General features: G+C 38.6%; 3 protein-coding genes and 1 pseudogene across 7 annotated transcripts in view; 1 reads left to right on the forward strand and 3 right to left on the reverse strand.

Moving 5' to 3' along the window:
• Window positions 1-298: 298 nt before the first annotated feature.
• Window positions 299-2,167, reverse strand: LOC116006688 (annotated as a pseudogene).
• A 2,616-nt stretch (window positions 2,168-4,783) lies between these two features.
• Window positions 4,784-7,748, reverse strand: LOC116006690 (tRNA-splicing endonuclease subunit Sen54). 5 transcript variants are annotated; one of them, XM_031247166.1, is made up of 6 exons: window positions 7,176-7,748; window positions 6,637-6,727; window positions 6,248-6,374; window positions 5,971-6,102; window positions 5,474-5,829; window positions 4,784-5,339 (listed from the first exon to the last, which is right to left on the reverse strand). In XM_031247166.1, exons 3-6 carry the CDS (start codon window positions 6,370-6,372, stop codon window positions 5,302-5,304), a joined length of 651 nt encoding a protein of 216 aa, XP_031103026.1. In that variant the 5' UTR covers window positions 6,373-6,374; window positions 6,637-6,727; window positions 7,176-7,748; the 3' UTR covers window positions 4,784-5,301. The 5 variants fall into 5 exon arrangements, with proteins under 5 accessions (XP_031103026.1, XP_031103024.1, XP_031103022.1 ...); XM_031247164.1 differs by having other exon boundaries at window positions 5,443-5,829; window positions 6,637-6,684; window positions 7,176-7,679; XM_031247162.1 differs by having other exon boundaries at window positions 5,443-5,829; window positions 7,176-7,675.
• A 155-nt stretch (window positions 7,749-7,903) lies between these two features.
• On the forward strand, window positions 7,904-9,031 carry LOC116006689 (acidic endochitinase-like). Its single transcript, XM_031247161.1, has one exon. The coding sequence runs from the start codon at window positions 8,017-8,019 to the stop codon at window positions 8,908-8,910; it is 894 nt and encodes a 297-aa protein (XP_031103021.1). The 5' UTR covers window positions 7,904-8,016; the 3' UTR covers window positions 8,911-9,031.
• Window positions 9,032-9,141: 110 nt separating this feature from the next.
• LOC116006687 (nuclear pore complex protein NUP93A) overlaps window positions 9,142-12,941 on the reverse strand; it is a 9,276-nt gene continuing 5,476 nt past the window's right edge. Inside the window, exons 12-15 of the mRNA XM_031247159.1 lie at window positions 11,999-12,886; window positions 10,652-10,833; window positions 10,194-10,485; window positions 9,142-9,860 (exon numbers count right to left, since the gene is read on the reverse strand). Of these exons, the coding sequence (XP_031103019.1) occupies window positions 9,783-9,860; window positions 10,194-10,485; window positions 10,652-10,833; window positions 11,999-12,886 (1,440 nt within the window). The 3' untranslated portion in view covers window positions 9,142-9,782. The remainder of the gene's footprint in view (window positions 9,861-10,193; window positions 10,486-10,651; window positions 10,834-11,998; window positions 12,887-12,941) is intronic.

Consider the following 12,941-nt stretch of genomic DNA (forward strand, 5'->3'; position numbering starts at 1 on the left):
TGTGGACCATGGTTCACAGTGTATTGTGGACCATGGATCATGGCTGATACTGCAGTTGTGTTGAAATGGAACTGCAGTTGCACAGAACAGAAGTCGTGTCATCCGTCTGGAACTGCAGTTGTGTTGAATTGATACTGCAGTTGTATTGAACGGATACTGCAGTTGTGTTGAACGGATGAACGGTCTCTATTCCGCGCAACTGCAATTTCCTTTCAACACAACTGCACTATCCGGTCAACACAACTGCAGTATCAACCATGATCATGGTCCACAATATAATTCTAGCTAGAATTATTACTAACCTCAAGACAATAAATATTCTACGATATTTTGCCAAAATACAAAATTATTCCAGCATTATTTTGACTTATCATATATTTTGCCAAAACACAAAATTACTAGAAAAAAAAAATTTTATCTGCTAATGTGGAGAATGAAGGAATCCAACTCTTTACGCATTCCGCCGCCGTCCATCACCGATCTCTTGATAGCGGCGCTTAACTCCGCCGCCTTTCTCCTCATTTCTTCTCCTTCCGGCGTATCCATTAGCAGTGCAATGCACTGTTCAATTGTAGCTGACGTCACAACTTCTCCACGGCGCTCCCAATCCCTCACTAGAATTCCGATCCCAAGAAACTTGGTGACAAGCACGGAGTTTCTGGGCTGATCGGAATGCATCGGCCAAGCCACCATGGGAACTCCCATCGACATACTCTCCATGCACGAATTCCACCCACAGTGGGTGACGAAACCGCCGGTGGCCGGATGTGCGAGGATGTCGAGCTGTGGGGCCCAGTCTCGTACGATGATTCCTCTTCCTCGGACTCTCTCCTCGTACCCTTCCGGCAATTGGTCGGATCTCCGGCCGCCGGAGTCGTCTTCGTCGTTGCCGGAAAAAATGTCGGCGTTATCTGCGTCTCTCAGGACCCACACGAATTTCTGCCGGCTTTTCTCCAACGCGTTTGCCAATTCTTTGATTTGTTGGCCGGACAAAGTGGTGGTTGTCCCGAATGAAAAGGAATACGACGGAGTTTCGCGGCTGGTTGTCGAGCCAGCGGAGGGATTCATGGCGGCGGTCGGAGTCCCTTCGCTCCGGTATTATCTCCACCGGATTGAAAGGGCCAACAGCCCATTGCTTTAAGCTTCCAAGTACACCTTCCTTCTCGAACAAATCAAGAAATTTCCCTTCGATTACCCTGCAAGTAGAGGTTTTCAAACAATTAAACGAAGTTTTTAATATTTTAACCGTTAATCAAACTGAATTTTATATTACAGAATTAATATATAGAAGCTTTTTTCTATTAATTGATCAGTTAACTAATTAACAGAACTATTTAAAACTAAAATTTTAAATCATAAAAATAATAACTATAACAATAAATTCAATTAACATAATACATATAATAATCTATGGATAAGAAAATATGCAAAAACAGTACCATAACAATACTACAAATTTGCAGACCCTACCTGCAAGTATTGTGCAGGACACCGGCGCTATTCCCAATAAACTTCTCTTGTATATGCCAATACTCCCAAAACTCGTCGGGAAAAGTCCCGTCCAGGGACGGGATTTCCCGCAACACTGGAGGCCCATCGGCGGGGAAAGCCTTTCCGGCGGCCTCCATGAAATAGGTGTAGATTTGGAAGGCGGAGACGCTGTTGAAAAAGTAGCACTCCGCGTTCGGCAGCGAGGGAACGTCCTGGACGACCCAAGCCATCGCACAGTCATAAATCACGACCACTCTCCTCGCTTCTCCGCAGAGGCGGCGGACTAGAGCTTCGACAGGGCGGCGGAGATGCGACGTGGCGAAGAACAACGGGATGAATTGGGCGGGGAATTTATCCGCGGAGGAGTCGGGATTGGGCGGCGGCGTTGATTCGAAAGGCGGCAAGGAGAAATCGTGGAAATGGAGGTCGGAATCGGCGGCGAGATTATCCCAATTTTGGAGGCGCAGCCGGGCCTGGCGGTTGTGGGTGGTGGTTCCGGCGTAGTGGACGGGGATTTTGTAGGAGGAAATTAGGCGGGAGAGGTGGAGGAGCTGATTCAGGTGGCCTTGTGCCGGGAGTGGGACCATCACCACCGCTATCTCCATTTTTTTTTATTATCGGTGGAGAATTTTTTTTTTTTTTTTTCTTTTGGTGTTATAAGTAATATAAATATAATGTGATATATATAAGGAGGGAGGTTTGGGAAATAAAGATATAGAACCCAAATAAATAATATTAGTTTTGTGGACGACGGTCGATCAAAGTGTATATGTCACTAAGTTGCTATCAATGGATGACTGTCTTCCCAATGCTACGCTAGCTGGAGCCTTTTTCTAAGATTTGACACGGTAGGACCCTCTCGCCTTCTCCGTCACGTTCATCACACAAATTGCATAGATTTAATGTAAGATTAAAGCTATTTATTAGTAGCTCAACACTCATCTTTTAGTAATTTATATCAATGTTTCATACTTATATGTAGACATTTATTATATATAAGGGGACGAGGGTAGGCGTACGGGGGACTACATGCCCCCGCTGCCTCGCTCTCCCCACACAAATATGCTCTTGCCTGGTATTCACTTTAATGTTATAAACTCATGTGTCAATCTACGTGTTAGCTACATAAATAGTAACCTACTAAATAGGTTGCACAAGAATTTAATTGAACATTTTTGTTAGTTTAAAGGGTTTGAAATGAGCTTGTTTGCTTGGGGAGTCCAATGAATTGCATTATTCTGTCAACACAAGGGATTTATTTGACTAGTTTTTTATTTTTTATTTTTAAATTTCAACTACTCAAAAACAAACATTATAAAGAATAAGGAAAATGAAATTGAAACTAAATCACTAGAAACAACTAATTTATGTCTTAAAACCTAATTTTTCAAGATTAACTTTGTAAATTCATTTCACTTTTTCTCATCTCCTCCCATATGTTATTCCAATAGATGAACTATTAAAACAAAACACCTAATTTTTCCTCAAATCTGTGACTTCAACCAAAATAATTTGAATTCATAATTTTCCTTCTTAAGAAAAATGAGAAAATTAAAATGAATTAACAAGTTTACTCTTGAAAAATTAAATTTTAAAAATAAATTAATTGTCTCTAATAATTTCGGTTTTTGATAGAGGGGAAAAATACAACTAGCTATATCCTAATAATTGGAGGGTTGAAATTGAAAATCTTTATAATTGGGGTGTGTGGGGGTGGGGAGGGGGGCAGAGGAACTGATTTGACTACACCAATTCAAGCTTAAAGACATTTTATATTCCAAAAAAAAGAATACTCATTTGTCTGATTCATTGTCGTGCACGAGAAGTTGGTTGGAGATTTCATTTTCGTATGGGCATATACTCCATGATTCATTGTCCTTTTTTTTTTTAACCACGAGATAAATTTGCAATTATTAGTAAGTTCCGTATGTGACTTTTGTTGATATTGTCCATTGTCATGTTCAGACAAAACATTGGCGGCGAATTTCATTTTCGGACGGGCATATTTTCAACGTGGTTCCCCACTTTCATTTATTATAGCCCAACAAAGATCCATGAACTAGTTACCTATAATAAAAATAAAATTAATATTTGTTTTAAACTTGACAAGAAGATGGGGTTCAATAATGTAAAAGTTGAATTGAATTCGAAAATTATTTTAAAGCAATAATGCATAATTAGGGGAAACTTGAGAAGGGGTGCTACCCCTCTCATAGTAGACCATAATTAGGAAGTTAAAGGTTGAATATTTGGGAATTACAAAATAGTCATTTAATTTTCATAAAGACAATAAATGTTTGATAGGTCGGGTTTTGATTTTTTAGACCGACCAAGTGATGGGCTTTAAAGCCCGTCTAGTATGAGTATGTGTGTGTATAGATTTTTTTTTTTTGAAGTGTATAGATCTGTTTAAATGAGAATAACGTTTCCTATAAAAAGTGATAATGAATTCCAATTGTTTTTCATAATTTATCAATAGTTGAGGATTTTAGTAAAAAAAAATTACGAAATCATTTTTTAATTATCACAAACTTATAAAGAACTTTGCACTTTTTCTCTTTATTTTTTCATGAATCAACACTGATACTAATTGTCAAGATCAAGTGAATATTATTAGGCCAAAAATGTAAGAGTTGGTAAAATTAATACTCGTTATCTTCTCAATCCCATGATGTCCAAAAATGTAAGAGTTGGTAAAATTAATACTCGTTATCTTCTCAATCCCATGATGTCAAAAAATGTAAGAGTTGGTAAAATTGATACCCGTGATCTTCTCAATTTCATGATGTCCAAAAATGTAACAGTTGGTAAAATTGATACCCGTTACCTTCTCAATCTCATGATGTCCAAAAATGTAAGAGTTGTAAAATTGATAGTGCGTTCTTTATATGTTGTGGGTCGAATGAAGTTGCAAATTCATAGTTGTAGCCTTAAGAGGAAGGAGTTTGCTATTTTTTAGCAATAAAAAAAATATAGACACAAAGCAAATTATATAAGCATGTTACTCTAATACTATCAGTTGTTATGACGGATGGGTCTCACCTTATCGCAAGGAGAATTTAGAATTTCCAATACAAACAATCTGCCATTTATGTCTGTCACAATTCAGTTAACACTTCCAAGCCTAAAAGTATCATTAATTACATAATTAAGTCCATCATTTGATTTACAAAAAAGACTGCAGCTGCTACTCAAAAAAGCATTCTAAATAAAACTCGCTTTTATGATCTTAATTAGTCGGTAAAAAATTATAAGAAAATAAACCAATTTAGACTACTCATAACTAATCAGGTTAAACCGAGAAAGATCAATAGGCAACTTTCATAAATTTTGTAGTTATCAAGCCACCGCGGGAGAAGCAGATGAAGTTTCTTCATTGGTGGCGTTCCTTTACTTTCTGGCTGCTTCATATATTACGCCTGCAGGCTATGTGCTCACGGCGGATATACAATCAACAGCAGCTACAGACTGCTTATAGTTCAGCCTTGATTCTTTAGTCTTCAATTACCAGTAAGGATTCAATAAAAGAGTAAGATATATACATTCCTCCTAGGAGCTTTGATATCAAGAAACTAAGAGAGTAATGCTATATTCCTCCTCCTAGGAGCGATAATCAAGAAACTAAGGAGTGGGAGTACCGTTTGCATTTGTGCTTCTTTTCTTTCCCCCACAAAGAACACACAGCTATTATGTTGCCATGGCAAGTAGTTCAGGGAAGAGTGGGAAGCTCCACTCTGTTGAATGTGAAGAAACTGACACGTCCATGTTCAACGTTGCATAATTTCACAGGACTGCCATTGCAGCGTCTCTCTACATCTTCAATCCCTTGTTTGGATGGTGGAGAGCCTCTGCAAAAGAAGATGCCTCACATTGTGAATTCTTCATCGAGTTATTTTAAGTAACAGTCTTCGCAGAAAATCCTATCTCGATTATTTGATGAAAGGAAATTACCTAGTGAAACACAGGACAAAGCATGGGTCACCTGGAGAAGATTTTCTGAATTTGGCATTAGGAGGGTAAACATCAAATACTGGTTTAAGTTCATCAATGCTCATACTGCTGAACATTTCAGAGATGTGATGCCCATCTTCTGATTCTGTTGAATCAACTTCTGCTATGTCTTGGTCGGCAGTAGTGCTCATTTTAGATCTCTTCACAGTCCAAGGAATACCATGGCGTCGTATAATGTATCCAAGGCACTTCAAGTGCCTGTAAGCTTCAAAAGCTTCCCAAGAACATCCATTCTTTGCTTCTGCAACCTTGTTATATATGTCTTTAAGAGAAATGGCTGCATCGTCGTTATCAAGGAGATGCATAGCCCCAATTTCAGCTAAATATCTACAGCAAGTAATGAAAATGAAAATCTACAACATTAGTGGTTCGTCCACATAGGAAAATCAAAACATAATTCATTAACTGTAATATATAGCTTCGATATCAATAATAGTAAAGGTCACAAAAAGGAAATTTGGAGCATACAAAGTCTCTTCAATGGAACAATAGAGTTTTCCATAGCGAATCATCCCTGTTGTTGTCCAGAGACGACCCTTCCTCTCAACAATCTCAGCCATTCCCATTTTAGCAATCCACTTGGCTTTTGATATGTCTTTCCTGAAAATCAATGCCCAAAAAGAAACCAAAATTTTAAAATAAAAATATGAGTTGTGTTTAAAACTAAAAAGAGAACAGAATAACATACATATCCTATAACTCCCCCCACCCCCCTTAAATAAAAAAGAACTTATAAAGATTAGACCTAAACTGCAATTTGGGTATATCACCGGATGCATATGAACAAAAATTTTCATCTTCATTTACGTCCTCCACACCATCTTCATTGTCTGTCGTTCCATCAGAAAAGCTAGCCCAGTCGGTTTCCATAGCTGATATCAATTTCACCGACAGTCAACATGAGAAACAACATAAATCTAAATCTCTTCAAAATTTTAGATTCCAACATGATATATGATAGAAATATGGTTTAACATAACAGAAATAGCTACTGCTACTGCAAGCTTAATCATAAAATGAGCAGTAAAATACTGGATACTACCAAACTTCTCATTCAGTTCAAAGTAGTTTTTTATCTGCTTGAAACAAATAGAAATCAGGAAACATGAAATAGGGATTTCAAAAGGCCATTACCTAGCAAAAGGGAAAACCATAAGCTGGAATTGGCACCAATGGCAGAGCCTGGATTACAGTTGAATAGGGAAGAGGATAACTTCAAGTTCTTCTAAATTAATTTGAACACAACAAATTAAAATATAAAATATAACAATCCAATATTGCAAACAAGATACTGCCAAATCTAAACACAGTAATGACAACACAAACTACAAACTAACAAATACACTATCAATTGGCAATTGCTAAAGTGCCAAAAAAAGCTCATGTCAAACACATCGCCTGGAAGCACACTGCCAAGTCCCAAGCTTCAAACCCATCAAATCAAATGAGATATAATAAAATCATTAGTATTATTACTATTATTATACAAAGATTACAAAATAATTATATATATATGAATATAAATTAGATGAGCGATGGTAGAACTCTTCCACACACTGTTTAATTATATTGGCAGCAATGCAAGTATGCAACACAATTAAAGCATTGGTTAAACACTTAATTAAACACACTGCAAAGCATAAAATTTTAATATGTAATAAACAAAAATTTACCTTGAGCAGAGGAGTTACAATTCGGTGAGGCAGAGCCGCAGAGGGCTGATTGGGTGAGGCGCGAACGGGCGACGCTGAAGTGAGGTCAGTAGAGCCGCTGAGTACCTGAGTCCCGTACGGTCGCCGTTGAGCATGTGAGGACTGAGGAGCGAGGGCGTCGGCCCGAGGCGTGAGGGAGACAACAGGGAGTGGAAAACCGTCGGATGTGGAGTGGAGTCGTGGTCTCGTTGAGAATGGAGAAGGCTTGGTCAACTGGTCAAGGGCTCAAGGCGAGAAGCAGAAGGAATTTCAGATTTGCGTTTTGTATAATTGTATTGGGCTTTTGGATATTTGGAATGGGCTATTGGCAGAATGAATGGCACTAGTCCATTGTATATTATTTTCTCCCTCCTAGTTGAAAAGTAAAATAAAAATTGACAAAAAAAATAAAAAAGAAAATTATCCATTATGGATGCTCTAAGAATGATTTTATTCATTCCAATGAACGAAGTGAAAAATGTGCAACTGTTGCCCTGTTGGCACATTGCATCATCATTGGTTTTGGATCCAACCTATGTTAAAGGAAATATAAAACAAGCAAACAATTCAAAAGTAAATCCATGCAAATAAAGGCAATATAAAAGCAATGTAAAACAAGCAAACAAAACAAAAAATGAGTAAAAGCAATGTGAAAACTCACAATAAATCAACTGTTAAGCTACGCAGTTTGCCAGAGCAAGGAACTGCATAATTGCACTCATGTAGTAAACTAGAACCCAGGCCCAGGGTAATCCTATATAAACCAGGTGGTCTTTCAAACAAACTTTCAACTCAAGCTCCATAACTGCTCTGCTCACCTGCCATGGCTTCCACATATGTATTCTCACCGGCACTGTTTTCGTTTGTGCTTCTGGTACTTGCCATCAACACTGAGGCCGGAAAAATCGCGATATATTGGGGCCAGAATGGAAACGAAGGAACATTAGAAGCTACTTGCGCCTCAGGGAATTACGGTTTTGTAAACCTAGCCTTTCTGCCGACATTCGGAAACGGTCAGACGCCGGTAATCAACCTTGCTGGACATTGTGATCCGTTCAGCAATGGCTGCAGAAACCTAAGCGCCGATATCAGATCCTGTCAAGCCAGAGGAATTAAGGTGATGCTCTCCATTGGAGGGGGAGCTGGGAGCTATTTTCTTAAATCTGCGGAGGATGCTAGGCAAGTTGCGACGTACCTGTGGAATAACTTCTTAGGCGGCCAGTCGAGTGCTCGGCCGCTCGGCGATGCGGTTCTGGACGGAATCGACTTCGATATTGAAGGAGGAACCACGCAGCACTGGGATGAGCTTGCGAGGTATCTTTCTGCGTACAGCAATGGCGGAAAAAAGGTGTATTTAACTGCTGCCCCGCAATGCCCTTTCCCGGACGCCTGGATAGGAAACGCACTCGCGACCGGCCTTTTCGACTACGTTTGGGTCCAATTCTATAACAATGCCCCTTGCCAATACACGCCTGGTAATATTAACAACCTTGTGAAGGCCTGGAACCAGTGGAACTCCATCCCAGCAGGGAAGATATTCCTAGGGTTGCCTGCAGCGCCTGCCGCAGCCGGAAGCGGTTTCATTCCTGCGGATGACCTCAAGTCTATAGTGCTTCCTGCAATTAAGAGTTCTAGCAAATATGGAGGTGTAATGCTCTGGTCTAGGTACTATGATGTTCAAACTGGATATAGTGCAGCCATCAAGAACTCTGTATGAGTTTGGATCGGAATCCATGCCCTTGTGCAGTAGTATTATATTTCCACTGTGTGTATGTGAGCAATAAAAGTTCAAATTATGTTACGACTGATAATGAACTGGATCTATCACCTTTCGATCACACTCCTATATAATAACTCATAAACTATACTGTAAACTATATAGGAAATGTAAGCTGCAAATTAGATCTCTCACTCCTATGTAATAATGTAATAACCCTCAGACCATAAATTAAACAGGAAATGTATATCAACATTAAGAAAGCTCCATACAATGAGTTTGATTGAAAGGTTAGCAAGAATCAAACTCGTGATATTCAAGTATAAGAATCATTCTCCACTCACTTGGTCATCCCTTTCAAGGCATTCAATTAGGATTTTTCACCTCGAGATTTCTGTTGAAGAACTTGCAACAATGCATATTCTCAAACACATTGGCAATGTTTGCTTCAGTATATGTGGAATTTGAAAACTAAGAATTAGTAAAATGGGTTGTCGTCAAAAACAAAAACAAAAAAAAACAAAAAAAAGAATTAGTAAAATGGGGATGAAAACAGCAGATTACAATTACAGATTCCGTGGACCAGAGATCGCAATACGCCTCGGGCATCATCAGATACAAATCTCCAGTTTAGGTCAAAGAACCCACCTTTGAGTTTTGTTTGGTACGGCAGGGGTGTTAATGAGGGCGGGTGGAGGGTTTTCTATTACAAACTCAGCATATACCTTATCAGAACTGATGGCCAATGCAAGAGAAATTATATTTAGAACGATTCAAATACATTGACTGACGACGGGAAAATTCAACACTTTAGCACCAATGCCGAAACTTAATATAATAAACCTCAATGGCAATGCACAAAACGGGGCACTTCATATATGTTGAGCAACCTTTTCATATAGATCACGAGGCCAGTTCCTACCCAAGTTATTGGCAAGAAAGTTCGCTATCTGCAAAATAACAAATTAAGTGTATCATTTTCCAATAAAAGCGTTGATTTATATATAGTGAAATGAATCAATCATGGTGAGAATAGAAATCAAAAGACGGATATCTAATATGAATGGACCTACTTTGAACACCTAGTTCTATGATTAGGGAGCTGCCTCTATGCGATTAACAATGTCGGATAGTAAAAATAGTAGGTTGGAAAAGTTTCCAGCCAAATAAATAAAACTTTTAACAAAAAGAACAGAAAGCTCAACACCATTTCTGCAGCTCAACAAGGAACAAATACGATAATTGCAATGCATGTAATGTGCTGCTAATTGAAATATGTGTACCTTCTCCCTTAAAGCTCGCAATGATCCATCTGTATCTCTAACATTGTCTAGGCAGTGAAGAGCAACCTTCAGAAGGTCCGGAACACATGCTTGGACATAGGGAGACAAATTTTGGAAGACATCAGTGGCAAAACCCGGTGTCCTTGGATCCAAAGGAAGAAATGGTAGTTTTGCTACTTCCTTCAAAGCATCCAAATGGTTTCCAAGTCTTGCTAAATTATGAATGGACAGGACTGCCTCAAGCTGTCTCAACACAGTTTGCTGCTCCAAAACCTTTTCTCTCTCTTGAGGACTGAATAACAAACACAATGATATGGGATAGCTTTAGTACATAAAATATGAAATTAACCTATATAGATCATAACCAAAATGAAATGGCTCAATGTCAAGTCTAACATTATGAATTTGTAACAGATCTTCTGTATAAAACATTCAATCACGCCAAATCTCCATATTACCTGATATCAGGATAATACTTGAATGTCTCCAAAATCTCATTTCCAGAATAAATGAGTGCAGAAACCTGGCTCTCCCCATCCAACCTTCCACGTGATAGAGCACATATTGCATCAGATAAGCACTTATTTGTTGTATCTAATGCTGCTGAAAATGCACCCACTCTCTTCTGAATCTCTATACACTAAAAACAGCAAAGAAAACAATGGCAAGATTATTAGAGCAAGAAAACACTAATAAACCAATGCATATATGTACCAGAAAACAAGAGAGACATGTGGGTTAAAGTCAAAGAATAGCTACATATTTACTGACTATAGAAGAGCAAGAATGCAGCTCAGACTTTAGCCATGAACATTGGATATCGAACAGAGAATGCTACATAGATTTCCTAACTTGGTCATGGACTGGCAAGAATAATAATACTCTAATAATAATCCTGTCATTGGGTATCAAACATGGTTACATGGGTTAAAAATCTACTGCTTTCATTTCTATATAAGCCAAAAGAAGTTCAAATTGAGAATGCAACATGGATTTCCTGAATTAGTGCCTGCCATAAGTTAAAAGGTATAGTTCATACAAAATATAAAACTTAAAATTATTAAAAGAAATGGAAGATACTGTAATTATTTTTTCAAGAACATACCACAAGTTTGGATTTAATCCCTAAATATTAAACCTAATTGGATTCTGAGAGAATAATGATTTGCCAGTCAGAGCTGAAGACTTTAGTAAAGCAAAAGATAAGCTCATCATTTTATGTCAAATAAATCTATAAAACTAGAACTCCTAAAGTACAGTCAGCATTCAACACTTCAACCTAGACAATAATGCCTTAAGGAAACTAAATTACTAAAATGAAAAAAGTCTCCACTTCATCCCTGGGTGAGATGAAGAGAGAAACTCAATGATTCTTGACGATACACCTCTTTGAAAAAAAACATACTTCACTTAAGATCTTCAAGCAGCCTTCTGATGCAACTTATATGGGCTACCAGCATCAGAGACAAACATGGGAACAAAGGCTCCTCCATACTGAGAAGTGATTACAAGCTAGCAGTCAAAATGCTAGTACCTGAAAAGGGGCACTATACCCACCCTAATATACCACAATAGCCATTGCACAGGTAAAGAATAACAAACAGCAACTACCAAGAGAAATGTAGATCAAACAGAAGACTACAGCATTATATTAAGCACGACCACAACCCTAAAATAGCAAGGCGAAGAATTTATTAAATCTCATGAGATCAATCTTCAATCATAGATTTTGAATATTAGACATGCATAAATTAAACCAATTGAATTGATGAATGAAGCAAGGAAAAAAAAGGAAAAACTATTACTTTGTCAAAAAGTCCAGCATCCTGACACTGACGAGCAGCTTCAAGTAGAAAGGATTGTCTAGTCTTTCCATCTGTGAAAAATATTCCAAGCTGACCTTCATCACCGTCACCTCTGGACCCAAGTAGAAGGTAGATACCACCATCACGCAGTAAAAGTTCTATGAGGAGTTGCTTCAACATCACATTTCTCTGCCTTTGCTGATCCACATTAGCTCTTCCAGTCCATGACAGCTGCCCACCACCAACTGCTGCAGCAGCTTGCACATAATATTCCAATGCCGATGCCAGGTCACCATGGCGCAGATATAAAGATCCATATTGCCTAATTATGCTAGAGGCTTCAGCAAAAGCATCCATAATCCCAACCTTTTGCCCTGCTTCAGAAAGGACCCCATAATCTGCCAACACAACAGAAATATGGACAGCATCCACATTGTATCCTTCATTTCCCATATCTTTCGATAAATACAGGACTGCTGGAAGCAGTTGGATACTAAGAAGCAAAACATACGGGTAAACCAGAGGATCCTTTCCATTCTTAGTATAATGTGAAGGCTCAAACTTATTTAAATAAGCTTGCAAATCTTCCAAACTATAAGGTGACAACCCCTCATTCAGGACATCGGATCTGCCAGGACTCTCACGTACAACAGATAAAGTGAACCACAAGAAATCCTCTATAGTATTGAAAAGTGTAGGCAGTTCTCTAAGCAGCCGGTCTACCTGCCTACGTGAACCAGACACTATTGCATATAGCAGCAATTTTTTCTTATCATATGAAGCCCGACCTATTCGATCACCCAACCTTAACATTTTTTCACATTCTTCTGAAGCAGCAGCCGCAGTCTCTGCCGATACCAGACCTCCATTTGCAATCCACTCTCTCAGCTGTAACACAGATAATTATTAATTAGAAAGAGAGAGGGGGGGGGGGGGGGGGGGA

The sequence above is a fragment of the Ipomoea triloba genome, chromosome 15 (genome assembly GCF_003576645.1).
Source record: "Ipomoea triloba cultivar NCNSP0323 chromosome 15, ASM357664v1".
Lineage (NCBI taxonomy): Eukaryota > Viridiplantae > Streptophyta > Magnoliopsida > Solanales > Convolvulaceae > Ipomoea > Ipomoea triloba.